General features: G+C 49.7%; 1 protein-coding gene across 1 annotated transcript in view; it reads left to right on the top strand.

Annotated features, from left to right (window-relative positions):
- Nucleotides 1-2,125: 2,125 nt before the first annotated feature.
- PCSK4 (proprotein convertase subtilisin/kexin type 4) overlaps nt 2,126-25,400 on the top strand; it is a gene marked incomplete at both ends in the record, with an annotated part of 28,485 nt that continues 5,210 nt past the window's right edge. The window contains 12 exons of the mRNA XM_083350404.1: nt 2,126-2,275; nt 4,064-4,168; nt 6,642-6,737; nt 8,184-8,312; nt 10,706-10,782; nt 12,951-13,039; nt 14,723-14,895; nt 16,888-17,100; nt 19,008-19,108; nt 20,487-20,590; nt 21,849-21,966; nt 23,280-23,468. Coding sequence (XP_083206530.1) covers nt 2,126-2,275; nt 4,064-4,168; nt 6,642-6,737; nt 8,184-8,312; nt 10,706-10,782; nt 12,951-13,039; nt 14,723-14,895; nt 16,888-17,100; nt 19,008-19,108; nt 20,487-20,590; nt 21,849-21,966; nt 23,280-23,468 — 1,544 coding nt within the window. The remainder of the gene's footprint in view (nt 2,276-4,063; nt 4,169-6,641; nt 6,738-8,183; nt 8,313-10,705; nt 10,783-12,950; nt 13,040-14,722; nt 14,896-16,887; nt 17,101-19,007; nt 19,109-20,486; nt 20,591-21,848; nt 21,967-23,279; nt 23,469-25,400) is intronic.

The following is a 25,400-nucleotide window of genomic DNA, read 5'->3' as shown; positions in this document are numbered from 1 at the left end:
CAACTCCATTATTATGATATTCTCTTATTAGGTCAGGATGTGATTTGAGCTGAACAAATAGTTTTTAAAAATGTTTTTTTTAAAAAAATACAAAGTAAATAAAAACAAAACACACAAAAAAATAATCCCCCCCATTCAAACATTATTAAACAGCAGAAGGCCTTTTGCCCTATTACTTCTTTGCTGCAGCTCACCAGTTGGAAAAGGGGTTTCTGATTTTTCAGGTTAATTGGGTTAAAAAAACCCACAAAGCTTTACCTCACTGTGAGTTTGCAAGTTACGGCTTACACATGCACCTCTCTCTAAGCAGATCGGATTGAAGGCGGAGGTGCATCTTGATGTGGTTTTTCAGAGTTTCACCTTTCCCAACAGAGTTGCGTAAAAATCCTCTACAATGAATAAGTAGGTGTGCACGGACAGCTTTTTAGAGGCGAGAGCACTCTATTTTCTCGTCAGCAGTGGACCTTGCTCCAAGCCATGATCTCTGCAGTGCCTTCAAGGAAGTAAGCCAAGCCGCCCATCTGCACTTAGGATCTCTTACCTATAATGAGGCCTTCCAGAATATCAATTAAAGTTGGCATTCTGCTCCTTGGAACCTGATTGCCAGAGATCACCTGATTTCCCTGAAACTTAATAAAACAAATCTTGCAAATTAACTCTTTGTATGCTGGTTTAAGGGCAGAGGCTGGGAGATCAATTTCTAACTTGAAATTATCTATCTATCTTATCTATCTATCTATCTATCTATCTATCTATCTATCTATCTATCATCTATCTATCTAGTAAAGGTTCCCCCACACATGCGTGCTAGTCGTAGTTGTTTCCGACTCCAGGGGCCAGTGCTCATCTCCGTTTCAAAGCCGAAGAGCCAGCGCTTGTCCGAGGACGTCTCCGTGGTCCTGTGGCCGGCATGACTAGGCGCCAAAGGCGCACGGAACGCTGTTACCTTCCCACCGTTGCGGTCCCTATTTTTCTACTTGCATTTTAACGTGCTTTCGAACTGCTAGGTTGGCAGAAGCTAGGACGCGTAACAGGCGCTCACTACTACGCGGCACTCGGGATTCGACCCGCCAAACTGCCGACCATCTGTGTGTTTGTGCGTGTGTGTACACACACACACACACACACACACAATTTCCTCTTGAAATTAACCTTGTGAGATACATTTAATTTTCCTTCTTATCGGTTTCTCTATCCTTAAAAGTTCTGCTTTATGGCTTTAAGGTTTTTTCTTCCACACTCTGCATATGGTCAAGGGTTCACTGGTTTTTAGAATAGCACACCCCTTTTTTAAAATAAAAAAGTGGATAGTTTTTTTTAAAAAACATACGTTATTTCCAATCTGAACAACAACAATAATAATAATAATAATAATAATAATAATAATAATAATAATAATAATAATAATAATAATAATAATCTAGAAAACTCTGTGCTGCTTTACATGTGGGGAATAAACTGTAAAATCTGTTTCCAACCGAATTCATGTGTTTCCTGGTCACTTCACGGACAGTTTTTTGGCACACCCAATATTGGAATCAATTTATCTCTGCTTTTTCTGAGGTTGTTTCTAATCTAGTCTAGAGTTTTGGGATTTCCTAGTTGTCTCCCATCCAAGAAGCTCCTCCCTCTTCAACTCATAAAGGAAGAATGACGGTGGTCCATTACAATGAAAATCTATTATGTCTCACCAAAATGGTGTTAGAACCCTTGGGCTTTTAATGGATAAGAGAAAAAAAATAAGATAATCCCTTATTAATTAAACCTGGTTCTATGACACAGGCATCTTTCAGCAGAAACCACAACTCCCAGGAGCCCTTGCGGTCAACCCTCATTTTTTCCCCCCCTCCCCTCCGCTCGTTTTCCCGCAGCGCCACCCAGCCCGATAATCCCCAATCTCCCGCCTCGGCTTCCCGTCGCCATGGCAACCAGGCGCCTCCGAACACATGGAGCGCGCCCAGCTGCTCCGGGTCTCCCGAGGGCGGCGCTGGTGTGCAAATCGAGGCCCAGGCTTCGAAGGGGCCCTAGGCCGCGTTGATGTATAAGGGGCCGGGCTCTCCCGCCGACCCGGCCCGTGGCTCTTGAGCGGGGGGAAGACATGCGGGAGGCGGGAGCGGCCGCAGAAATGGGCGTCTGGATGCTGCTGCTGCTGCTCTGGAGTGGAGCCTCCAGCGCCGCGAGCATCTACCTGAGCAGCTGGGCCGTGCGCGTCCCTAGCGGCGCCCAAGAGGCCCAGCGCCTGGCCCGCAGGCACGGGCTGCTCTACCTGGGCCAGGTGCGTCGCCCTTCCTGGCCCTGGGAAGGCCTGGCAAGGGCCTGCTTGAGGGCGGCGAGATAGCCTCTGAGCATATGCAGAGTGCCTTTGCAGGGGGGGGAAAGAAAACAAAACTCCCCAGCCTTTCCCACCCACCCCTCCCCTTGCCTAACCTTTTCTATCTCAGTGGGTAGACTGCCCCTGCTCTTGGAGGCTCCATCAAAGGAACATGGCTTGTTGACCGGGGGGGGGTGGGTGGGTGAGGCTTTTCTTAGGCGCCGGAAAAGTTCCTGGGTTCGTATTATAGAGCCAGACGGACATTATCAGGCCTCCTTCAGCGCTCCCACCCCCACCCTTTGGACACCCCCTCCACACCCGTGCACCAGCACTCCAAGATAGACTGCTCCTGAACGTGGAGGCTCCACTTAGTCAGGAAGCCCACCAGCCAGGGTCAAGCCATCTGCCTCTGGCAGACTCTTCATTCTCTCTGTGGTTCTCCCCCCCCACAAAAAAAGGGTCACATCTTCAGTTATGAAACCTTTTTTGTTCTATTGGGAGGGGAGGCTTTACTTCAATCTTTTGAGAGAAGGGGGAAATGGTACGTGGGGGGGCGGCGGCTGTAGCCCCGTTTCCAGCCTTCATGGGGGTTGTTTCTGAGTTGGGGGCTTTTGTGAAGCGCAGGACCCCAGGTTGGGACACGGAGACCCCCAACCCGTCTTGCAACCAGCAGAAAAAGCAAATGCTGCAAGAATTCCTTGCTTGCATGGAGCCTGTGGTGTATGTATGTATGTACGGTATGTATGTATGTATGTATGTGGGGTCACATTCTGCAGAGAATGTGACCCCAGAAAGGGAGTTTTTTTTACTGAACGGATAAGTCTGAAAATATTGTGAGACACCAATGCATCAAATGTTGTTTATTATTTTATTTTGGTTTGTTGCACAGTCCACCAGGTGTTCAGACTGGATTTGGGGCATTCCTCTCTACCTATCAAGTCCTATATTATTTTTCATTCTTATTAAATTGGTACGCTGCTCAGCCTTTTTATTTCCAGAGGGTGAGAACCGAGTCTTGCAATGCAGAGATCTTGCATCATTTCTGTTAAACTATTTGCTTTCTCCTCCTCCTCCTCCTTAAAAACCAGGCTATCACCTGCTTAATTGATTGATGGGATCTATTTTGAAAGATATGCAGTCAGGCCTGGGAAAGCAGATCCCAGAGAGAGATGGGGGGAGGGGGAAGAAGAGGAGGCAGATCCCAAGTGATTTTTCCTCTTATGATCCAAGAAAGGGGCTTTGGAAATCCAAAGGAATCAACTAGAGCCCTGGGGTGGGGTGGAAGGGATTGAGGAGAAGCCATTTTATTTTTGCAGAGGTGTTAACACCTTTCTGGCAGGAATTAGGCCATTTTTTAAAAAACTTGCCACTTCGAGATCAACGTTTGTCCACCTTCATAACTTTCAGCTAGGTGGACTTCAACTCACTGCTGGCTGGGGAATTCTGTCTCGAAGTGGCCATGGTTGAGAAATGCTATCCTAGAGGCACGTTTTAACTGAGTTCTTCCTCCATCTCTCTGCTTGAGCAAGGGGCTGGACTAGGAGACCTCCGAGGGTCCCTTCCAGCTTCTGTTCTGTTCTGTTCTATTCTATTCTATTCTATTCTATTCTATTCTATTCTATTCTATTCTATTCTATTCTATTCTATTCTATTCTATTCTATTCTATTTTCCATTCTGCATTCCTACTCTACTCCTTTCGTCTTTCGAGGGTGTGTCGAAGCTGGGATAAATCTTTGCCCTTCTGCATGCAGGTGATAGCCGGAGAGCCCTACTTCCATCTGAAACACAGGGGCATGGCTCAGAAATCTTTAGCCAAGCACCGGGGGTGGCATCTCCGCCTGAACAGAGACCCTCAGGTAAGCCTGTAGAGAGAGGGTCTCCTGAAGGCCCTCCAGTCTGACCCGCCACACCAATTGAGGCTGGACAGCTATTTGTCTGAAATGGTATAGGGTTTCCTGCCTTAGCAGGGGGTTGGACTAGATGACCTCCAAGGTCCCTTCCTCCTCCTCCTCCTCCTCCTCATTATTATTATTATTATTATTATTATTATTATTATTATTATTATTATTATTATTATTATTATTACATAATACTTAAGACCATATTGGATTGCTCTGGCTATTCACACCTTCAGAGTTTGCCCTCTTACCTCCTTTCTGGTAGTATTGACCACTCTGGCACAATCTAAAAAAATGCAACCCTACCTGTCCTCCCACCCCACCTGTTTCTCATATCCAGTGCTTTTTTTGTAAAAAAAAAAAAAAAAAGAAGGTGCCGGAACCCACACACGTCATACAACCCGCCTTGCCTACCCTACAAGGTTCCATCCCAAAAAGGTGCCGGAACTCCGTTCTGGGCGTTCAATGAGAAAAAAAGCCCTGCTCATATCACTTGACCCCAGGTGACACATCTGTTTTCTTCACCTTTTCATTTTGTGTGTGTGTGTGTGTTTCCCCCCCCCCCTCCTGCACTGCCAACTCCTTCCTTTTGTCTGTCACAGGGGTGGGCAACCTTGGCCCTTTTATGACTTGTGGACTTCAACTCCCAGAATTCCTCAGCCAGGCATGCTGACTCAGGAATTCTGGGAGTTGAAGTCCACAAGACGGTGATTCCCTTAACCACCGTGGCAAGGCAGGTCGTAAAATGGAGCAAAACTCACTTAACAAATGTCTTGCTTAGCAACAGAAATTCATGACTCCATCGTGGTTCTACGTTGTACTTTCAAAGAAGAAGAGCAGGGCTGATTTAATTACTAGCAGGATGCTCGTCTGTTCATTATATAGTTTTCCAAGTTACCCCACTTGGCTGGGTTTGTACATGTAAGGAGTTTTTCCCCAGACCGATTGCATAGCGGGGCCACTTTTAAGACGTGTGGACTTCAACAAAGAAGCCTGGCTGGGGAATTCTGGGAGTTGAAGTCCATGCTTTTTGAAGCGGCCAAGGTTCAGAAACAGTGATTGAGGTTTCAAAAACTTGTGTAAACAACTGTCTGCAAGCAGCTCCATTAACCAGCGAAGAAACAGTGATTAATATTTATATGTTACTTATATGTAAGGATCTAGGTCACAGGTCTGCAACCCGCGGCTCCGGAGCCGCATGCGGCTCTTTCAGCCATCTCCTGCGGCTCCCAGTCCTCTGCCATGTGCAGTCCAAAAAAAAAAGTGGGACTAAAAAACTTCAACCAATCAATTCAAATATGCAGGGTAGGTGCATATCTCACCTTGGCTCCACTCTTCAGTCAAACCCTGTTCTGCACATGCGTGCATGTATGCACATGCGCACACATTTTTTGCGGCTCCCAGTTTTTCCTTTTGTGAGGGAACCGGTTCCGAGTGGCTCTTTCACTGTTTCAGGTTGCTGACCCCTGATCTAGGTCTATATACGTATGTTGTATATAGTATGTTTAAAGGGGTGTGTGTGTGTGTGCAGTTTGAGAGCAAGCAACTAAATTCCATTTTTAATGGGTGCCATAGTGCCCATAGTAAAAAATGACAAAAAGGTTATCTCTCTATCACTTATTATAGGATAAGGAATGTTGGAGCTGAGTTACTATGCTGTGGGCACAGAGTCCCATAAAATAGAATATCATTTATTTTACCTTACAAAGCATAACATAGCTGCTGATCCTTAATTTCATTGTGAGTTACACAGTGATATTTCTATTCTATTCTATTCTATTCTATTCTATTCTATTCTATTCTATTCTATATATTCTGTTCTATTATTCTATTCTATTGTATTCTATTCTGTATTTTCTATTCTATTCTATATTTTCTATTCTATTTATTCTATTATCATTATTCTATTCTATTCTATTCTATTCTATTCTATTCTATTCTATTCTATTCTATTCTATTCTATTCTATTCTATTCTATTCCATTCCATTCCATTCCATTCCATTCCATTCCATTCCATTCTATTGCCACAGCATTTATCCCTTCCACCTCAATAAATCTTGATAAAGAAAACTTTGCAAGAGAATTATTGGAGGGGGGAACCATTTTTCCTGTTTAGCGGTCAGCCAAAGAACTGCACAGTCAAAGACTCAACAGACCCAGATTTTATGAGTTGTGCCCTTTTTGCAGCTGCTGTGAACTGTAGTGATAGGCATCAAGGAAAGAATGTCGGGTGTGTGTGGAAATATAGACTTGCAATTCTGGCTGGACATCCCAGCCTGTCCACTTTTGCTACTCTGACAGATAGAAATCTGAGCCCAACAAAATGGGAAATCTGTTGGTCCCCCCCTGCTGGTCCCAAGCTAAACCACTTGGGGCCGTTGAGCAAACAGATTGTTTACTTTGATTTAACCTGAACGGTTTTGGCTCTAGATCCCGTGGTTTGAACAGCAGGTGCTGAAGAGACGGACAAAGAGAACAGCCACCATTGTCCCCACCGATCCTTGGTTCCATAAACAGTGGTACATGGTGAGTGGGACCAGGAAGGGGGAGGGTTGGAGCCCCAACTCCTTTCTAAAACTTGAAAGCCTTGCGTGGTCCTTGGTGCTCTCTGAGTTTGGTTGTTTTCTTGTAGACGTTTTATTACCCAACTAGGTAACGTCGTCAGTGTTAGCAGGGAGCGGGGTTTGTGGGGAGGAGGAAGGAGGAAGAGGACTGTGGGGTCGTCGGTGCCCTCAGCTGGGTGATTTTCTTGCAGACGTTTCATTACCCAACTACTAAGCAACGTCTTCAGTTCTAGAAGGGAGAGGGATATGGGAGGAGGAGAGAAGGAAAGAGAGGAGAAGCAGGAGGAGGAGGAGGAGAAGAGAAGAAAAGGGGGGAGGAGGAGGAGAAGGAGGAGGAAAGGGGGAGGAGGAGGACTGTAGGGTCGTTGGTGCTCTCGGAACTGGGTGGTTTTCTTGCAGACGTTTCATTACCCAACTAGGCAACATCATCAGTGCACTTAATGAAACCTCCGCAAGAAAACAACCCGGCTCAGAGAGCACCAAGGACCCCACAGTCCTCCTCCTCCTCCTCCTCCTCCCCCCCCTCCTTCGCCTCCACTCTTTCAGTCACACTCCCCCCTAGCTCTGACGAAGTTCCTAACCGAGTCAAGAACCGTCTGCCAGCAAGCAACCAACTCGGAGAGCACCAAAGGACCCTAGAGTTTAACTCTGAGCTGCAAATAATCTCTTCCGCCGGTATGGGTAGACCTTGTCCTAGGACGGGGGTGGGGAACCTGGGCTCGTTTATGACTTGTGGACTTCGACTCCCAGAATTCCTGAGCCAGGGTAACCCCCTCCAATATATACTGCATAGACATGACAAAAAAATACATAAAATTATGCATACACACACACACACACACACGGGCCAGAGAAACGACACAGTCTAATTTGGATGGATTTGGTTCCGACAGGTGAAACCCTTCAAAAGAACTTCGAGGCGTTGTTTACCTCAAGGAATCTTTTATTCGAGAAACAAAGTATCGGCACTACATATTCGAAACCAGAAAATAAATTCCCCTCCACTGGATACAAAGTAACAAAGCACAATTCCCACTCCCAATAAACCGTCATAAATCACATTCCCCAATTAGCTTGAAGCGCGGGCTTTCTCCCCAGCTCGCCAAAACGCTATCAGCTCTGGGCCCGATGTCCTTGGGTTCCCACGGCTGAGTTATTATTGCTATGACTAGCTGGACTCTCATCCACATTTCCCTCCCAGCAGCAACTAACTCTAAAAGCAATAGAGGAAAATGGCTGCATTCCCATTGGCTGTCAAAGCAAGAACATCCGATGTTAGCAGCGTCGACAGGATACATGTACACGGCGAGAAAAACGAAGAAAGGATCGCCGCGGTCGGAAAGCCCTCCTTTAACCTCAATTCTTCCCCGCAGCCTGGAGTGCCCAACCTCTCCCTTTTCCGTTGCAGAACAACGATGTCACCCCAGACCTCAACGTCCTCACGGCATGGAGCCAGGGCTACACCGGCTTAGGCGTAGTGGTGAGCGTTCTGGACGACGGGGTCGAGAAGAATCATCCTGACCTTGTGGAGAACTACGTGAGTGCACCCCCCCACACACACACAGAGACACACACTTGGTGGAGACAGATGGAGGAGGAAGGCCACAGGGGGGTGGACATGAACACAATGCCACCTTGGGCCAACTTGCAGGCCGCCAGGTGTGCTGGGGGGGCGTCTTTCCAAATGCTGTGGGTGGTCTTCAGGCTGATTGGAAATTCTGGCAGGCCTAAGATGGGGAGGAGGGGGCGCAGCGGCTGCCGATGGTTAAAGGGTGTTTAATGGAATCCGAGGAAGGCCTGGAGGGCCTACCACCGAGAGAAGGGGGGGACAACCTCTTCTCCAAAGCACCTGAAGGCAGACAAGAAGCAACGGATGGAAACTAGTCAAGGAGAGAAGCAACCTGGAACTAAGGAGAAAATTCCTGACAGTGAGGGCAATTAACCAATAGAACAGTTTGCCACCAGAAGTTGTGGGTGCTCCATCACTGGAGGTTTTTAAGAAGAGACTGGACAGTCACTTGTCTGGAATGGTACAGAGTTTCCTGCCTGAGCAGGGGGCTGGACTAGATGACCTCCAAGGTCCCTTCCAACTCTTTATCATTCTGGCAATTAATCAGTGGAACCGCTTGCCCCCAGTGCTCCATCACTGGAGGCTTTTAAGAAGAGACTGGACAGCCATTTGTCTGAAATGGTAATAAGGTCTCCTGCTTGAGCAGGGGGTTGGACTAGATGACCCCCAGGGTGCCTTCCAACTCTGTGATCTGTTTAATGAAAAGCAGGACTAGAGGTGACATCATTGCCGTCTTCCAGTATTTGAGGGGCTGGGGGGCGCGTTGTCAGCCTCTTCTCCCAACCACCCGTAAGCAGGACAAGAAACAACGGTTGGAAACTAATCAAGGAGAGAAGCATCTTGAAGTTAAGGAGAAATTTCCTGACATCGAGAACAGTTAACCAGAGGAACAGCTGGCCACGGGAAGTTGTACATGCTCCCATCAGTGCAGGCTTTTAAGAAGAGACTGGACAGCCACAACTAAGGAGGAACTTCCTGACTTTGAGGACAATTAACCAGTGGAACAGCTTGCCACCAGAAATTGTAGGTGCTCCATCACTGGAGTCCCAAAGGCACTTTCTTTCAAAAGGCAACTGGACTTGTGTTTTTTTCCTGGAAAACGTTTCGCTTCTCACCCTAGAAGCTTCTTCAGTTCTAACTGAACGGCGGGGGATGGACATCCGTTCGTCCTCCCGCACCATTCGACGGGGGTTCATGCCAAAGCGCCTGGCTAAATGTCTGCGGAGATTCTCCCTCCTCCAGGCCACGCTTGTCTCAAAGGCAACTGGGCTTTTCTTGCTTTCTTCCTGCAAGGCGTTTCGCTCCTTGTCCAAAAAGCTTCTCTGCTTCTGACCGAAGGGTGGAGAAGGGAAGGATTTATACGCCTTAGCAGTCGTCTGGTCGTTAGTGCTTTCTCTGAGAGTCCGTTGAGGTCCATCTGTGCCCTCAGCGCCGCCTGGGTGGGAGCGGGGTCAACCCTGGGGGTTGAAGTCCCACCCCACCCCACCCGTCTTCCAAGTTGCCCAGGTTGAGGGGCAGCGCTGTCTAATAATAAGAAGAAGAAGAAGAAGAAGAGGAAGAAGAAGAAGAAGAAGAAGAAGAAGAAGAAGAAGAAGAAGAAGAAGAAGAAGAAGAAGAAGAAGAAGAAGAAGAAGAAGAAGAAGAAGGAGGAGGAGGAGGAGGAAGGGACCTTGGAGGTCATCTAGTCCAACCCCCTGCTCAGGCAGGAAATCCTATATCAATGTCAGACAAACGGCTGTCTAGTCTTTTCTTAAAAACTTCAAGTGTTGGAGGATACACAACTTCTGGAGGCAGGTTGTTCCACTGGTTAGTTGTCCTCGCTGTTTGGAAGTTTGTCCTTAGTTCTAGGTTGCTTCTCTCCTTGATGAGTTTCCATCCGTTGCTTCTTGTCCAGCTTTAAGGTGCTTTGGGGAATAGCTTGACTCCATCTTCTTTGGGGCAGCCCCTGGGATACTGGAAGACTGCTATCATGTCCCCCCCCCATCCTCTTAATTAGAAGACTGGACGTACCCAATTCCAGCAACCGTTCCTTGTATGTTTGAGCCTCCCGTTCCCCGATCATCTTCGTTGCTCTTCTCTGCACTCTTTCCAGAGCCTCAGCATCTTTTTTTTTACATGGTGGTGACCAAAACCGGATGCCGTATTCCAGGTGTGGCCTTACCGAGGCCTTGTAAAGTGGTCTTCTCATTGGCCTCTCCCCCAAGAATCAACACCCTCCCCCCCCCAAAAAAGGGGCTCCTGAGCCTCTCCGGCCCTCTGCATTTTATCTCTGTTCCTCCCCAAGTCCCGAAGTTGCAAAGCCTCTTCTGGGCCTGACTAGCCCTTCCTCCCCGGCGCCCCTCCGGCCTCTCCCCCTCCAGGACCCTCTGGCCAGCTACGACTTCAACGACAACGATCCGGACCCTCAGCCGCGGTACAACCGGTGGAATGAGAACAGGTAGGGTGTGTGTGTGTGTGTGTGTGTGTGTGTGTCTTGGGGAGGGGCTGGTTGCGTGGTTGCCCACTCTCTTGGAGACTTGAGCTTCCCTTTTCTCCTGGCCGGCACGGGAAAAGTGACCCAGGATTGTGAGTGTTGTCGTCCGGAGTCCGGGTTTCGCTTGCCTGCCCGTTTAGGAGACTCTCCTTCCTTTTCCTTCGTTCCTTCCTTTTTTTCCTTCCTTCCTGTTTTCTTCCTTTCTTCCTTTTTCTCCTTTTTCTACCTTCCCTTCCTCCCTTCCTTTCTCCTTTTTTCCTTCTATCCTTCATTCCTCTTTTTCTCTTTCTTTCTTTCTCTCCTTCCGACCTTTTTCTCCTCTTTCTTTCTTTGTTCCTTCTTCCTCCCTTTCTCTCTTTTTCTTTCTTTCTCTCCGTCCTACCTTCCCTTCTTTTTCTTTCTTTCTTCGTCTCTTTCTTCCTTCCCTCCTTTCTTTTTTTGTCTTTATTTTTATTCTTTCTTTCTCCCATTCCTACCTTCCCTTCTTTCTCTTTCTTTCTTTCCTTCTTTCCTTCCTTCCTTCTCCCTTTCTCTCTCTCTCTCTCTCTCTCTCTTTTTCTTTCTCTCGATCTCACCTACAGGTGACTTTTCTTGTTGTCGAGTCCTCTTGCTTCTGGCCCTTCCTGTAAAAGCTTGCCTGTGCTGTCTGTGAAAATATCTCACCTGTGAACCCTTCAAAGGTGTATGCCAGGTAGGGGGAGCGGACAACGCAAAGGCCCGGGGAATTCTGTTGTTCCCATGTTTTTCAGTCTTGGCAAGGTTGAGGTACGTGGACTTCAACTCCCAGAATTCCCCAGCCGGCATATCTATAGCTGAGGAATTCTGGGACTTGAAGTCCAGCTGTTGCCGAGAGACACTGAAGTAGAACAGCGGAATTTCCGGAGATCTGCTGTAGTCTTTCTCCTGCGCCCTTTTATATTAGACTTTCACGGAATGGGTGGGTGACGCACTGAGGAAGGAGGGGAAAACGGTCGGAGAAGAGAGGCAGCAGCCCTCAGTGGCTCAGCGGTCAGGCGAAGAACCTTAGGAATCAGGACCCTAACCCTAACAGAACAGGCAGTTAAAGTGACCGCGGGAAGTTTGTCCTTTCTGATTTGCAAGATTCCTGTTGTGATTCAGGGTCAGCCTGTGGGTTCGGCAGTTGGGTCGGACGACTCAGAGGAGGAGGAGGGGGGTGTTGGAGAGCTTGCTGAGGGTGTTGGAGAGCTTGCGGATGATGGCCTTGAGGCTCCGCAGAGCCCTCAGCCAGGCCCCTCCCATCTGGTTACGATGCAGACCCAGCTGTGTGAGCCTGACAGTGTGGATGAAGATGACCCACAGCTGGCCCTGTTCAAGGACGCCCGACACAGGAGGCAGTCAATCAGGAGTAAACAGAGGAAGCCAATGGGGCACCTCGGAAGGAGGCAGAGAGAAGCCACGCCCTGAACTGTATAAAAGGGGAATACGTGGGAGGGCTGGTTTGCTGAAGGCAACCGCTTGGAGCTCCTGTTTCTTGGTTCGTGTCTTGTTTGTTTTTGTATCAATAAATTTGGCAGGCTTAATTCCAGCCTCTTGCCTTCTTGTAAAAGGGGTTGTCCCTGCCTTTTCTGCAGGGCCGGTAGCAGGCTGGTACAGAACAATTCCGTTATTTGTAGCCTTGTCATAAAATAGAATTAGCTCATCTAGCTCCCTTTCGTAATCTGGTTTAGCTGGGAGGACAGACTTTGATTGAATCAGACCAGGAATATCTAGTGTTTCCTAGAGCCGGGTTTTCATCTAGTTAACAGTTCTCACTTTCGTCCCAAAGGTGTTTTGTTTTTCACGAGGCAACTGGACTTTCTTTGTTTTTCCTTTGAAGACATTTCGCTTCTCACCCAAGAAGCTTCTTCAGCTCTTGACCGGATGGTGGGGAATTGGAGGATTTATACTCCTTGCAGACAGCCGGTCGTTTGCCTCCTTTTAGAGAGTCGTTGAGGCCCCTTGGAGGTTTATCCGTTCCCCTGGGATCCACGTGGCCTCAATGACTTTCTGTACGCTGCGAGGAGTATAAATCCTTCCATTCCCTGCTTGACCCCGGGGGCTGGACTAGAAGACCTCCAAGGTCCCACCCAACTCTGTGGTTCTGTTATGCTCTCTTTTGCCCTTTCTTTCAGACACGGGACACGCTGCGCAGGGGAGGTCGCTGCCGCTGCTAACAACCACGTCTGTGGAGCCGGTATCGCGTACGGGGCCAAAATTGGGGGTATGTGACCTCTTGGTGACGTAGAGTAGGCTGGAGCTGTGGGGTGCATCACAAGAGGGACAAGGCAGGTCGTCGGACGTGCATGGAAAATTCTTGGCTGAGTAAAAATTCCAGATTCGCGTGGGAGAATCTGAATTCCTCGGCCCGGAATCCACAAGGGATGGTTTGCCTGCAGCCTTTCTCAAGCTTGGCCATTTTTAAGGTGGGCGGACTTCAACTCCCAGGAATCCTGGGAATTGAAGTCCGCCCATCTCAAAGTGGCCAAGGTTGAGAAACAGCGGTTTTAGAGAAATCGGACTCATTTGCCTTGCTTCTCTGCTTTCTTTCTGAATTTCAAGCCTTTTAATCAAAGTTGGAGTAGCGGATTGCAACATCCCCGTGATCATGTGACCAAAATTCAGAGGCTGGGAAACTGGTTCATATTTATGACGGTTGCCGTGTCCCGGGGTCACGCGATCCCCTTTTGTGACCTTCTCACAAGCAAAGTCAACGGGGGGAGCCAGATTGATGTAACAACCAGGTTACTAACTTATCAACTGCAGCGATTCGCCTCACAACTGTGGCAAGCAAAAATGGGGCAAAACTCACTTAACAAATGTCCTTTTGTGGTCGTTAAGTCGAGGACTACCTGTACATTAACCCATATAGTGTGGCCGCAGCATTATTATTAATCCTTCTTATTGTCTTCTTCCCTTTCCCCTTTTATCGTTACTATTACCGGTTATTGATCATCGCACAGTCAGCCAGATGTTCAGACTGGGTTAGGCAATTTTTTCTACCTATCGAGTCCTTACCAAGGACCTGGGATAGGCACATCTGGATGTTCGAGGGTGTTACAGATACAGTGGCAGGATGATGATGATGATAGAAACAGCACTTAAGACTTATATCCCGCTTCACAGCGCTTTCACAGCCCACTCTAAGCGGTTTACAGAGTCAGCCTATTTGCCCCCAACCATCTGGGTCCTCATTTTACCGAACTCGGAAGGACGGAAGGCTGAGTCAAACTTGAGCCGGTCAGGATCGAACTGCTGACAGTGGGCAGAATTAGACTGCAATGCTGCATTCTAACCACTGCACCACCATGGCTCGTCCTTCCTGACCTGCCCCTGACCTGCGCTCATTCCGCCTGGACCTGAAGACTTGGCTCTTTGAGCTCTCTGTCTCAGGCTGAGAATTTTTAACTGGGGTTTTTATTTTCAGGGATAATTTAATCTTTTTAATTGTCTTTTAACTTTTGTATTTTGTATTGGTGTGATTTTAAAATGCCCTGTAAACCGCCCTGAGTCCTTCGGGAAAGGGCGGTATATAAATCTAATAAAATAAAATAATAAAATAAAATAAAATAAAATAAAATAAAATAAAATAAAATAATAAAATAAAATAAAATAAAATAAAATAATAAAATAATAAAATAAAATAAAATAAATAAATAAATAAAAGAAAAGAAAAGAAAAGAATAAAATAAAATAATAAAATAAATAAAATAAAATAAATAAAATAAAATAAAATAAAATAAAATAAAATAATAAAATAATAATAAAATAGAATTCCTTCCTTCCTTCCTTCCTTCCTTCCTTCCTTCCTTCCTTCCTTCCTTCCTTCCTTCCTTCCTTCCTTGAACAAGTCTTCACAGACCAAATGCCGCTTCCCCAAATGTCTCCTGTTTCCTTCTCCTTCCAGGCGTGAGGATGCTGGACGGCGACGTGAACGACATCGTGGAGGCGCAGTCGCTGAGTCTCCAACCCCAGCACATCGACATCTACAGCGCCAGCTGGGGCCCCGAGGATGACGGGAAGACAGTGGACGGCCCGGGGGTCCTGGCCAGAGAGGCCTTCCGCAAGGGGGCAGCCAATGTGAGAGGGGGAGGCTTCTGTTTTGGGGGGGGGATTGAGGTGCTGTGTCTGTTCCGGAATGGGACAACTCGCCGCGGCCAACTCATTGCTGCCAATTTGCCAGACAGCCATTGGTGGCACAGGGGCGAGAATGCAGCATTGCAGGCTAATTCTGCATTCCACTGCCAGGAGTTCGATCCTGACCAGCTCGAAGTTGACTCGGCCTTCCGTTCTTCCGAGGTTGGTAGGCAAATAGCCTGATTCTCTAAACCGCTTAGAGAGAGCTGTAAAGGACGACAAAGCGGTATATAAGTCTTAAATACTCTTGCTATTCTCTGCCTCCTTCCCTCCCTCTCTCCTTCCTTCGCACCCTTTTCTTTCTACCTTACTTTTCTTTCCTTCCCTCTACTCTCTCCTTCTCTCCATTTTTTTCTTTCTTTCCTGCTCCCTCCATCTCTTATATCCCTTCTCTGTTTCTCTCCCTCTTCTTTCCTCTCCTTCTTTCCTCCCTCCTTTTTCTTTCGTTCTCTTCCTTCCTTCCTTCCTCTTGTAAAGAGCCCTGGTGGCACAGGGGTGAGAAGGCAGCATCGCAGGCTGACTCTGCCCACTGCCAGCAGTTCGATCCACTCACCGGCTCAAGGTTGACTCGGCTTTCCGTCCTTCCGAGGTCGGTAAAAGGGGGACCCAGATTGTTGGGGGACAATAGGCTGACTTAGAGAGGGCTGTAAAGCACTACGAAGCGGTGTATAAGTCTTAAGTGCTATTGCTGTTGCTACAGCCAACTCACTGTGGCCAACCTGCCGTGGGACAACTTGCTGCAAGACAATTCAATCAATTTATTTAATTATTTAAAATAATTAAACAATTGTTTTAGTTTTTCTCTTTTCCCATTTCATTTTATCCCTCCTCCTGCATCCTTTGTTTCATGGTTCTTTTCTACCATCATCTGGGTCGTGGTCGTCCCCAAAGGTGCCTTTTTTTTTTTTTTTGCAGGAGCCAACTGGACGTTCTTGTTTTTCCTTTGAAGACGTTTCGCTTCTCATCCCAGAAGCTTCTTCAGCTCTGACCGGATGGTGGGGAGTGGAAGGATTTATACTCCTTGCAGACAGCTGGTCATTTGCCTCCTTTTAGTGGGTCATTGAAGCCACTTGGAGGTTTGTCTGTGTCCTCAGGGTCATCTGGGTGGTGCAAAGGGGTGTGGAGCCTCCTTGGAACTTCTGAAACACAGTCCTTTAACACAGTTCCAAGGAGGCTCCACACCCCTTTGCACCCCTCAGGTGACCCCGAGGACACAGACAAACCTCCAAGTGGCCTCAACGACTCTCTAAAAGGATGCAAGTGACCACCTGTCTGCAAAGAGTATAAATCCTTCCATTCCTCACCGTCCAGTCAGAGCTGAAGAAGCTTCTGGGATAAGAAGCGAAACGCCTTCCAAGAAACCCCAAGAAACTCCGGTTGCATCTTGAAAAAGCACCTTTGGGATTGACTTGGGTAGTTGGAAGCCCTTTGGGAACAGGTGATCACGTGACCCCGGGATGTTGTGAAGACCTGCCAGTTGTCAAGCGCCTCAATTCTGATCCCGTGGCATGAGGGCAGTGGCTCCTCCGAAGCCAACTTTCTCAATGCTCTCCAGACGTCCAAGCGGTTGTTAAACGAACAGTCGTAAATAGCGGGTTACCTCTACCAGCAGTCCTCAACATACGACCATAACGGGGCCCAACCTTTCTGTTGTGAAGCAAGAGATGCGTTGTGAATTTTACCCCATTTTACGATTCTTTCTCGCCACCGTCGTTAAGCGAAGTACTGCAGCCGTTAAGTTCTCCACTGACTTTGCTTGCCGGAAAGTCGCAAAAGAGGATCACGCCACCCCGGGGACACGGCAACTGTCGTAAACGTTTGGATATGGGAAATGTTGCAAGGGTGACGAACGGCATGAAAAACGGTCATTGTTTTCAGCGCCGCCGAAACTTGGGACGGTCACTAAATGAAACCCATCCTGCCTTCCCCCCGCAGGGACGCGGAGGGCTGGGCTCTCTCTTCGTCTGGGCCTCTGGGAACGGCGGCCTTCGGAAGGACAACTGCAATTGCGACGGCTACACCAACAGCATCTACACCTTATCGGTGGGCAGCAGCAGCGAGAGCGGCCGGGTGCCTTGGTACAACGAGGCCTGTGCCTCCACCCTCACCACCACCTACAGCAGCGGGGCCAAGGGCGAGAAGCAGATTGTAAGACCCTCGGCCGGGGGGGGAGGCGGGCAAGGGCACCACCTCTTCCCTCCCCTGCAAAAGGCGAAGAGTCTTTGAAAGACGCAAGCCAGGGAAAAAACCCAAAGGGACGAGTACGAACCGGCTGGGTTCCCGGCTGGGGCATTCTGGGAGTTGAAGTCCACCCGGCCTTAAAGTCGCTTTGCTCGACGCACATGGAGGCCGAGGCGGTGAAAATTCCATCCCTCAAATCTAAGCTCGTTATTTGGAATAAATAGAATATATCTAGAATATATTCACGTGTATTCAGTCCGTTTGAGCGGGCCTTTTGGCCTCAGAGGCGACTCGGCCCGCTCCTAGCCGAATTTAAGGGAGGTAAATACGAGGGCAATTTGGAAATAAACCCCCGTTTCGTTATCAGTGACAAGACACTCGCAGATACAAAACTTGTATACACATTAGAAAACTACAACACGACATGACTTTTCGACACAATCGCCGTCCCGGTGGAGGCCCTTGTCATCAAGTCTTACAAAGTCGTCGTCGCTCAGCGCCAAATCTGGGCTATGGGTGTGTGCATGATCAAAAACATCCCAACGGAACCGCTTCTGAACTTCTTGGGTGCGTCTAGCGGTGTGCGGGCAAGCGTTGTTGTGAACCAACACCACCACACCGGAGGCCGGCATGCCCCGACGCTTGTTATGGATGTCTTGTCTGAGTTTTCGTAACCTTTCGTAGCAGACGTCTGAATTGATGGTCGAACCCCGGACTCCGTGAACTCCAGCAGTAGTTACTCCTTATGGCACCACTTCCGGTGTGATGTTGTCGGTGCACGGCCACGCTCGCCCGCACGCCGCTAGATGGACCCAAGAACTTTGGAAGCGGTTCCGCTGGGATGTGTTTGATCACAGCCTCCCCCTTACAGCCCAGATTTGGTGCTGAGCGACGAGAACTGAGGATATTGCAAGCCTTGTTAGACGTGATGACGAGGGCCTCCGTGTTATGATTCAGGGTCAGCCTGTGGGTTCGGCAGTTGGGTCGGACGACTCAGAGGAGGAGGAGGGGGGTGTTGAAGAGCTTGCTGATGATGGCCTTGAGGCTCCGCAGAGCCCTCAGTCGGGCCCCTCCCACCTGGTCACGACAGAGACCCAGCTGTGTGAGCCTGACAGCGTGGATGAAGATGACCCACAGCTGGCCCTGTTCAAGGACGCCCGACGCAGGAGGCAGTCAATCAGGAGCAAACAGAGGAAGGCAATGGGGCACCTCGGAAGGAGGCAGAGAGAAGCCACGCCCTGAACTGTATTTAAGGGGAATGTGTGGGAGGGCTGGTTTGCTGAAGGCAACCGCTTGGATAGTTCCTGTTTCTTAGCTTCTGTTTCATGGTTGGTGTCTTGTCTTGCTCTGTTTTATGTTAATAAATTTGGCAGGCTTAATTCCAGCCTCTTGCCGTTTGTAAAGGGGTTGTCCCTGCTTTTGCTGCAGGGCCGGTAGCAGGCTGGTACAGAACACTCCGTTGGAAAGGCCATTGCGCTGAAGAGTCGTGTAATGTTGTGGCTTTCTAACGTACGCAAAGTTCCGTATCTCCCAGTGTCTTGTCACTGATAACCAAACAGGGGTTTATTTCCGAAATTGCCCTCGTGTTTGTCCGGAGAGGCAGGCCCAGAAATTGGACCTTCCACAAACTGGTTTTCAAATCAAAGCTGCCAATGCTGGTGGGCAATCCTGTTCTCCTCCCTCTTCCAGCCCCGAGAAAGTCACAGTCGGAAGAGGGATGGTGGGAGGAAGAGCGGGATGGGAGCCCGGCCGCTGCCCAGGTGGGGGAGAGGTAGTCAGAGCCATGAGGACTAGGCGCTTAAGCGGAATGAGGCTTTGCAAAGAGGAGAAGGGCTGAAGGCTGCTCCTTCGATGCCGCTCAATTCTCTCTCCAGGTGACCACAGACCTGCGACACACCTGCACTGGCAGCCACACGGGCACCTCCGCCTCGGCCCCCCTGGCGGCCGGCCTGATTGCCCTCGCCCTGGAGGCCAAGTAGGTGCCTTGTAGGTGCTGGGACCTTGTCCATGCAGTGGGGAATTCTGGGAGATGAAGTCCACAGGCTTTGAAGTGGCCGAGCATGGGCCTTCTGGAAGGAAAAAGGGCGAAGGAGCGGAGAACATCTCAAACGCTGGCTTCTCAGCTGAGCCTAGATTTTATTTTGCTTTTTGTTTTATTATTTTATCTTCTCTTATTTTTTTATTTTAATATTTGATCATTTATTTTAACTTATTTTATTATTTCATTTTACTTTATTATTTTATTTTTCACCACCTTTTATTTTTTTGACAAATAGCTCAAGATGACGAGCATATCCAACGCACTTCCTCCTCTTTTCCCCACAACAACAACACCCTGGTGAGGTGGGTTGGGATGAGAGGGTGCCTGGCCCAAGGTCACCCAGCCGGCTTTCATGCCTAAGGCGGGACTAGAACTCCCCGTCTCCTGGTGATTGGCCCAAGGTCGCCCAGCCGGCTTTCATGCCTAAGGCGGGACTAGAACTCCCCGTCTCCTGGTGATTGGCCCAAGGTCGCCCAGCCGGCTTTCATGCCTAAGGCGGGACTAGAACTCCCCGTCTCCTGGTGATTGGCCCAAGGTCACCCAGCCGGCTTTCATGCCTAAGGCGGCACTAGAACTCCCCGTCTCCTGGTGATTGGCCCAAGGTCGCCCAGCCGGCTTTCATGCCTAAGGCGGGACTAGAACTCCCCGTCTCCTGGTGATTGGTCCAAAGTCACCCAGCCGGCTTTCGTGCCTAAGGCGGCACTAGAACTCCCCGTCTCCTGGTGATTGACCCAAAGTCACCCAGCTGGCTTTCATGCCTAAGGCAGGACTAGAACTCCCCGTCTCCTGGTGATTGGCCCAAAGTCACCCAGCCGGCTTTCATGCCTAATGCAGGACTAGAACTCCCCGTCTCCTGGTGATTGGTCCAAAGTCACCCAGCCGGCTTTCACGCCTAAGGTGGGACTAGAACTCACCGTCTCCTGGTGATTGGCACCCAAAGTCACCCAGCCGGCTTTCACGCCTAAGGTGGGACTAGAACTCAAACTCTCCCGCTTTCTAGCCTGGTGCCTCAACCACTAGGCCCAGCTGCCTATCCTGATCCCTGATCCAGAGAGAAACTGAAGCTGGAAGCAGGTATAGCAGGGTTTCTTGGGAGGGGGCTCTTCCCCCTCCCCCGTGTCAGGCTGGCATGGCTCTTCTTCGCCTCCTGCCCCCCCTTTTGGGGAGGGAAGCCCCCTCATCCCGTGCAATTGCATCCGAGCTCACAGACCTGGGGACCTGCACCCCCCCCTTCCCACCTCACAGGGCTCACCTTGCAGGGAGGCTCTGAATGGTTTTCTCTCCCTTCCCCCTCCCCCCTTTGTGTTCCTAGCCCAGCCCTCACCTGGAGAGACATGCAGCACCTGGTGGTGAGAGCCTCCCGCCCAGCTCACCTGCAGGCGGACGACTGGGCCGTGAATGGAGCCGGGCGCAAAGGTGACGCTGGCATCCCGGCGGTTCTCCCACTTTCAAGGGGGCAGAGGCCGCGTCCTCACAGCCTGGCACAGGAGACCCCCCAGGGGTCACCACAACAAAAGAATCAAGATGGCAGCCACGAAGTTTCCGTCGACCTGGGCTTCTTCTGCATCCTCCGGTGGGAGATCAGAACAGCCCCAAGCCCGCCTGCCTTTCCCACGGCCCCCAAAACCCGGCTGTGTTCCTGAGAGAAGGAGAGAGAGAGAGAGAGACGGAGGGAGAGAAACAGAAGGAGATGGGGAGAGAGAGATACAGAGGGAGGAAGGGAGATATGGGGGTAGAATGAAAGAGAGAAGGAAAGAAAGATGGAGGGAGGGAGGGAGGGAGAGAAGGAGGGAGACGGAGGGAGAAAAACGGATGGGGAGAGAGAGATACAGAGGGAGGAAGGGAGATATGGGGGTAGAGTGAAAGAAAGAAAGGGAGGGAGGGAGGGAGAGAGAGAAGGAGAGATGGGAGGGAGAAGGAGAGAAGGAGAGATACGGAGTAGAGTGAAAGGGATAGAAAATGTGATGGAGGGAGGGAGGGGGAGAGAAGGAGGGAGCGAGAGAAAGAGATACAGGGCTAGACTGAAAGAGAAAAATATGGAGGGAGGCAGGGAGAGAAAGCGAGAGAAGGAGAGAGAAAGATATGAAAGGAGGGAGAGAGAGAAAGGGAAAGTGCTGTTGTAACTTCGAACAGTCACTAAGTTAACTGTTGTAAGTTGAGGACTGCCTGTAACATATTTTTTGAATTGTAATCCTCCCAGAATCATTGCCTGAGAGGGGTGGCTATAGAAATTGATTGATTGATTGATTGATTGATTGAACAAACAAACAAACCAACCAACAAATTGAAGCTTTATTCTGGACAACTCACTTCTTACCTTGTGGTAAGATGGGTGGCCTCTACATGTTATAAGTAAATAAAATACATAAAAACAGGCAGAACGTCCAGGGCCCCGTCGGGGCTGCCCTCTTGACTCCTTTGGCCCCCATCCAAAGAGTGGGCCTCCCTAGACCGCTCCGTCACGACTTAACGACCGCAACTGCCAGGCTCAGTGACGGTCATAAGTTGAGGGCGGTCTGCAGGCCGGCTGCCGTTGTGCAGAGCCCTCGTTCCTCAGTATCCCCAGGGCCATCCTCCCGCTCCTCCTCTGGGGAAAGAGCCCGCAGCTCTGGGGAGCACGAGGGGTGTTGGTGGGCCATGAGGGTCTTCCCTGAGCTGGCCCTTCTCCTTCCAGTCAGCCACTACTACGGGTACGGGCTCCTGGACGGCGGGGCCTTGGTGGAGATGGCCAGGAGGTGGCAGAGGAGCCGGCCTCAGCGGAAGTGCTTCCTTCAGGTGGTCTCCCAGCCAATGTAAGACAATATTGGAACATTCTCCCTCTCCCTCTCCCTCCCTCCCTCCCTCCCTCTCCCTCTCTCTCTACCTCCCCGTATCTCTCTCCCTTCGTACCTCTCTCCCTCCCTTCGTATCTCTCTCCTCTCTCCCCCATCTCTCTCTCTCTCTCCCTTCCTCTGTATCTATCTCCCCATATCTCTCTCCCTCCATATCTCTCTCCCTTCCTCCATATCTCTTTCTCTACCTCCCCCGTATCTCTCTCGCTCCCTCCATACCTCTCCCTCCCTCTGTATGTCTCTTTTCTTCTCTACCTCACCTCTCTCTCTCCCGTATCTCTCTCCCTCCCTCCCTCCCTGTATCTCTCTCCTTCTCTCTCTCTCTCCCTCCCTCTTCCTCTTCTTCTTTCTCCCCCTCCATCTCTCCTCTTCTATACCTCTCTCTTTCCATATGTCTCTCTTTTCTTCTGTCTCTCCCTCCCTCTGTATCTTTCTCTCTCCTTCTTTCTCTCTCCCTCCCTGTATCTATCTCTCCCTTCGTACCTCTCTCCCCCTTCGTATCTCTCTCCTCTCTCCCTCTACTTCCCCCCCTCTCTCTCCCTTCCTCTGTATCTATCTATCTCCCCTTCTCTCTCTCTCCCTCCATCTCTCTCCCTTCCTCCATATCTTTCTCTACCTCCCCCATCTCTCTCTCTCTTTCCCTCCATACCTCTCCCTCCATGTCTCTTTTCTTCTCTACCTCACCTCTCTCTCTCTCCCCCGTATCTCTCTCCCTCCCTCCCTCCCTGTATCTTTCTCTCCTCCCTCCCTCTTCCTCTTCTTCTCTCTTTCTCCCCTCCTCCCCCTCCCCCTCTCCTCTTCTATACCTCTCTCTCTCTCCTTCCCTCTGTCTCTCTCTCTCCTTCTCTCTCTCCCTCCCTCCCTCCATATCTCTCTTGCTGGAACTGAAAAATATGACTGATGGCCGTTTTCCAGTTAGCAGCTGCGCAACCTCCCCGTGGTCACATGATCAGAATTTGGCTGCTAAGCAATTGTCTCATATTTATGACGGTCCCAGCATCCCGGGGTCACGTGATCCCCTTTCGCGACGAGCCAAGTCACCGGGGGAGCCAGATTCGCTTAACGACCGTGCTGCTAGCTTCGCAACTGCGGGGATTCCCTTAACAACGGTGGCAAGGAAGGTCATAGACACGGGGCAGAATCCACTCCACCACCGCCTCCCCTAGCCACGGATGTTTTGGGCTCCCTTGTGGCCGTAAGTCGAGGACTGCCTTTACTCAAGGCCCTTTCTCCTAAGCCGAAGCCCCTTCCCCTTTTATTCCGTCTCCCGGCAGGGCCGTCGGCTCCCGGCTGTCCATCTCGCAGAATGTCTCGTCCTCCGCCTGCCTCCAGAGGAGAAACCGAGGCATCCGGTCCCTGGAGCACGTCCAGGTGCAGCTCTGGCTCACCTACAGCCGGAGGGGGGACCTGGCCATCTCGCTGACCAGCCCCATGGGAACCACCTCCACCCTGGTGGACGTCAGGTCAGCTTCTCCCCTCCCTCTTCACCCCACCCCACCCCCGAGACCACCAGCCCCAGAATCCCCCAGCCCACTGGCACCATGAGAGCGCAGTGGGCGACTGGCTTCTGCTGAGGATAGCTGCGGCATCCGGAGGCCGTGGGGGGAAGGGAGGCTAAAGGTTGCAGGAACTGGGAATAATGGCCGGTCTAGAGAAAAGAAGGACCGGGGGTGGGGGTGGGGGCACAGGATAGCAGCCTTCCAGTATTTGAGGGGCTGCCACAAAGAAGAGGGGGGTCAAATTATTCTCCAAAGCACCCGAGGGGAGGGCAGGACAAGAAGGAATGGATGGAAACTGACCAAAGAGAGAAGCAACCTGGAATTAAAGAGAAACTTCCTCACCGTGAGGACAATTAACCAGTGGAACTGCTTGCCACCAGAAGTTGTGGGTGCTCCGTCACTGGAGGTTTTGAAGAAGAGACCAGACACCCACCTGTCTGAAATGGTGCTTGAGCAAGGGGTTGGACTAGAAGACCTCCAAGGTCCCTTCCAATCCCATTATTCTACATTCTGTCTTCTAAAACTAGCAGAGCGCATCCATGAACACCAGCTAGCAATCAGAAGACTTGTTGAAAACACAAAACAAAACGTCCAAGTTCCCTCCCAAAGTTGTTATTATTATTATTTATTTATTAAACTTATATACCGCCCTTCTCCCGTAGGACTCAGGGCGGTTCACAAGGTTTTTTTTTAAAAAAAACAATACAACAATTACAAAAATTAAAAACAATTAAAATGATTACATTAACCTTGAATAAATAAAAATCCCAATTAGAATCCAATTAAAACCCCAATTAATACTCTCAGTCCAGGCCAGAAAGCTCAAAGAGCCAGGTCTTCAGGTCCCGGCGGAATGAGCGAAGGTCAGGGGCAGTCCTGAGCTCTACGGGCAGCTGGTTCCAAAGGGCAGGTGCACCCACAGAGAAGGCCCTCCCCCTGGGCATTACCCGCCGGCAATCTTTTACCCACGGTACCCTGAGAAGACCCTCCCTGTGGGAGCGCACTGGACGAAGGGAGCTTGATGCCGGCAGCAGGTGTTCCCTCAGATATCCCGGACCCAAGCCATTTAGGGCCATTTAGGGCTTTATAGGTCATCACCAGCACCTTGAATCTCACCCGGAGGGCAACTGGAAGCCAATGCAGCTCGTGGAGCAGAGGTGTTACGTGGGAGTATCGGGGAGCCCCCATCACAACTCGCGCGGCCGCATTCTGCACCAGCTGAAGCCTCCGAGTGGTCCTCAAGGGCAGCCCCAGGTAGACAGCGTTGCAGTAGTCTAAACGGGAGGTCACGAGCGCATGAGTGACTGTGCGCAGGGCATCTCGGTCCAGGTAGGGCCGCAACTGGCGCACCAGGCGAACCTGTTAAAATACAAAATGCAATACTCCAAAAAAAAATAATAATAAATCCCCAACCCCAACCCCCACAAAACCCAGAACAATTAAAAGCACAAACAAAGACATTATACAGATATTATTCCTCCAGTTGAATACTGATCAATATACTACTACAAAACTAGTTGCAAAGCAAGCCCTCCCCCAAAATTTTAAACTACTAAATCTATTTGCAAGTTGTTGGCCTGCCATTTCTATGTTATATTAACGAACAAGTAGTTGACAGGAAAAACAGTATTAGTGAAACAAAGACAGAATTCCAAAATTCTCTGTTAACAGACTGTTACTGTAATCCACTCATGGTGGAAAATTTACCGGGGCCTCGTGCCCATCCCGAATCATCCCAAACATTATAAACAGATCATCCAAGGTCAAATGTCCATGTTTTGTTTCTTCAATCTCCGTCTCTAGTCAATTCCTGTTCAATTAAATATAGTAAAAGTCGGGGTCTCCAAAGTAGCAGAACTTTCTCACCACTGCAAGGGAGGCAGATCTGACGTTCAC

The sequence above is a fragment of the Vipera ursinii genome (genome assembly GCF_947247035.1).
Source record: "Vipera ursinii genome assembly, chromosome: 1".
NCBI lineage: Eukaryota > Metazoa > Chordata > Lepidosauria > Squamata > Viperidae > Vipera > Vipera ursinii.
The sequence above is the reverse complement of the archived record's forward strand: the minus strand, read 5'-3'. Positions and strand labels throughout refer to the sequence as shown.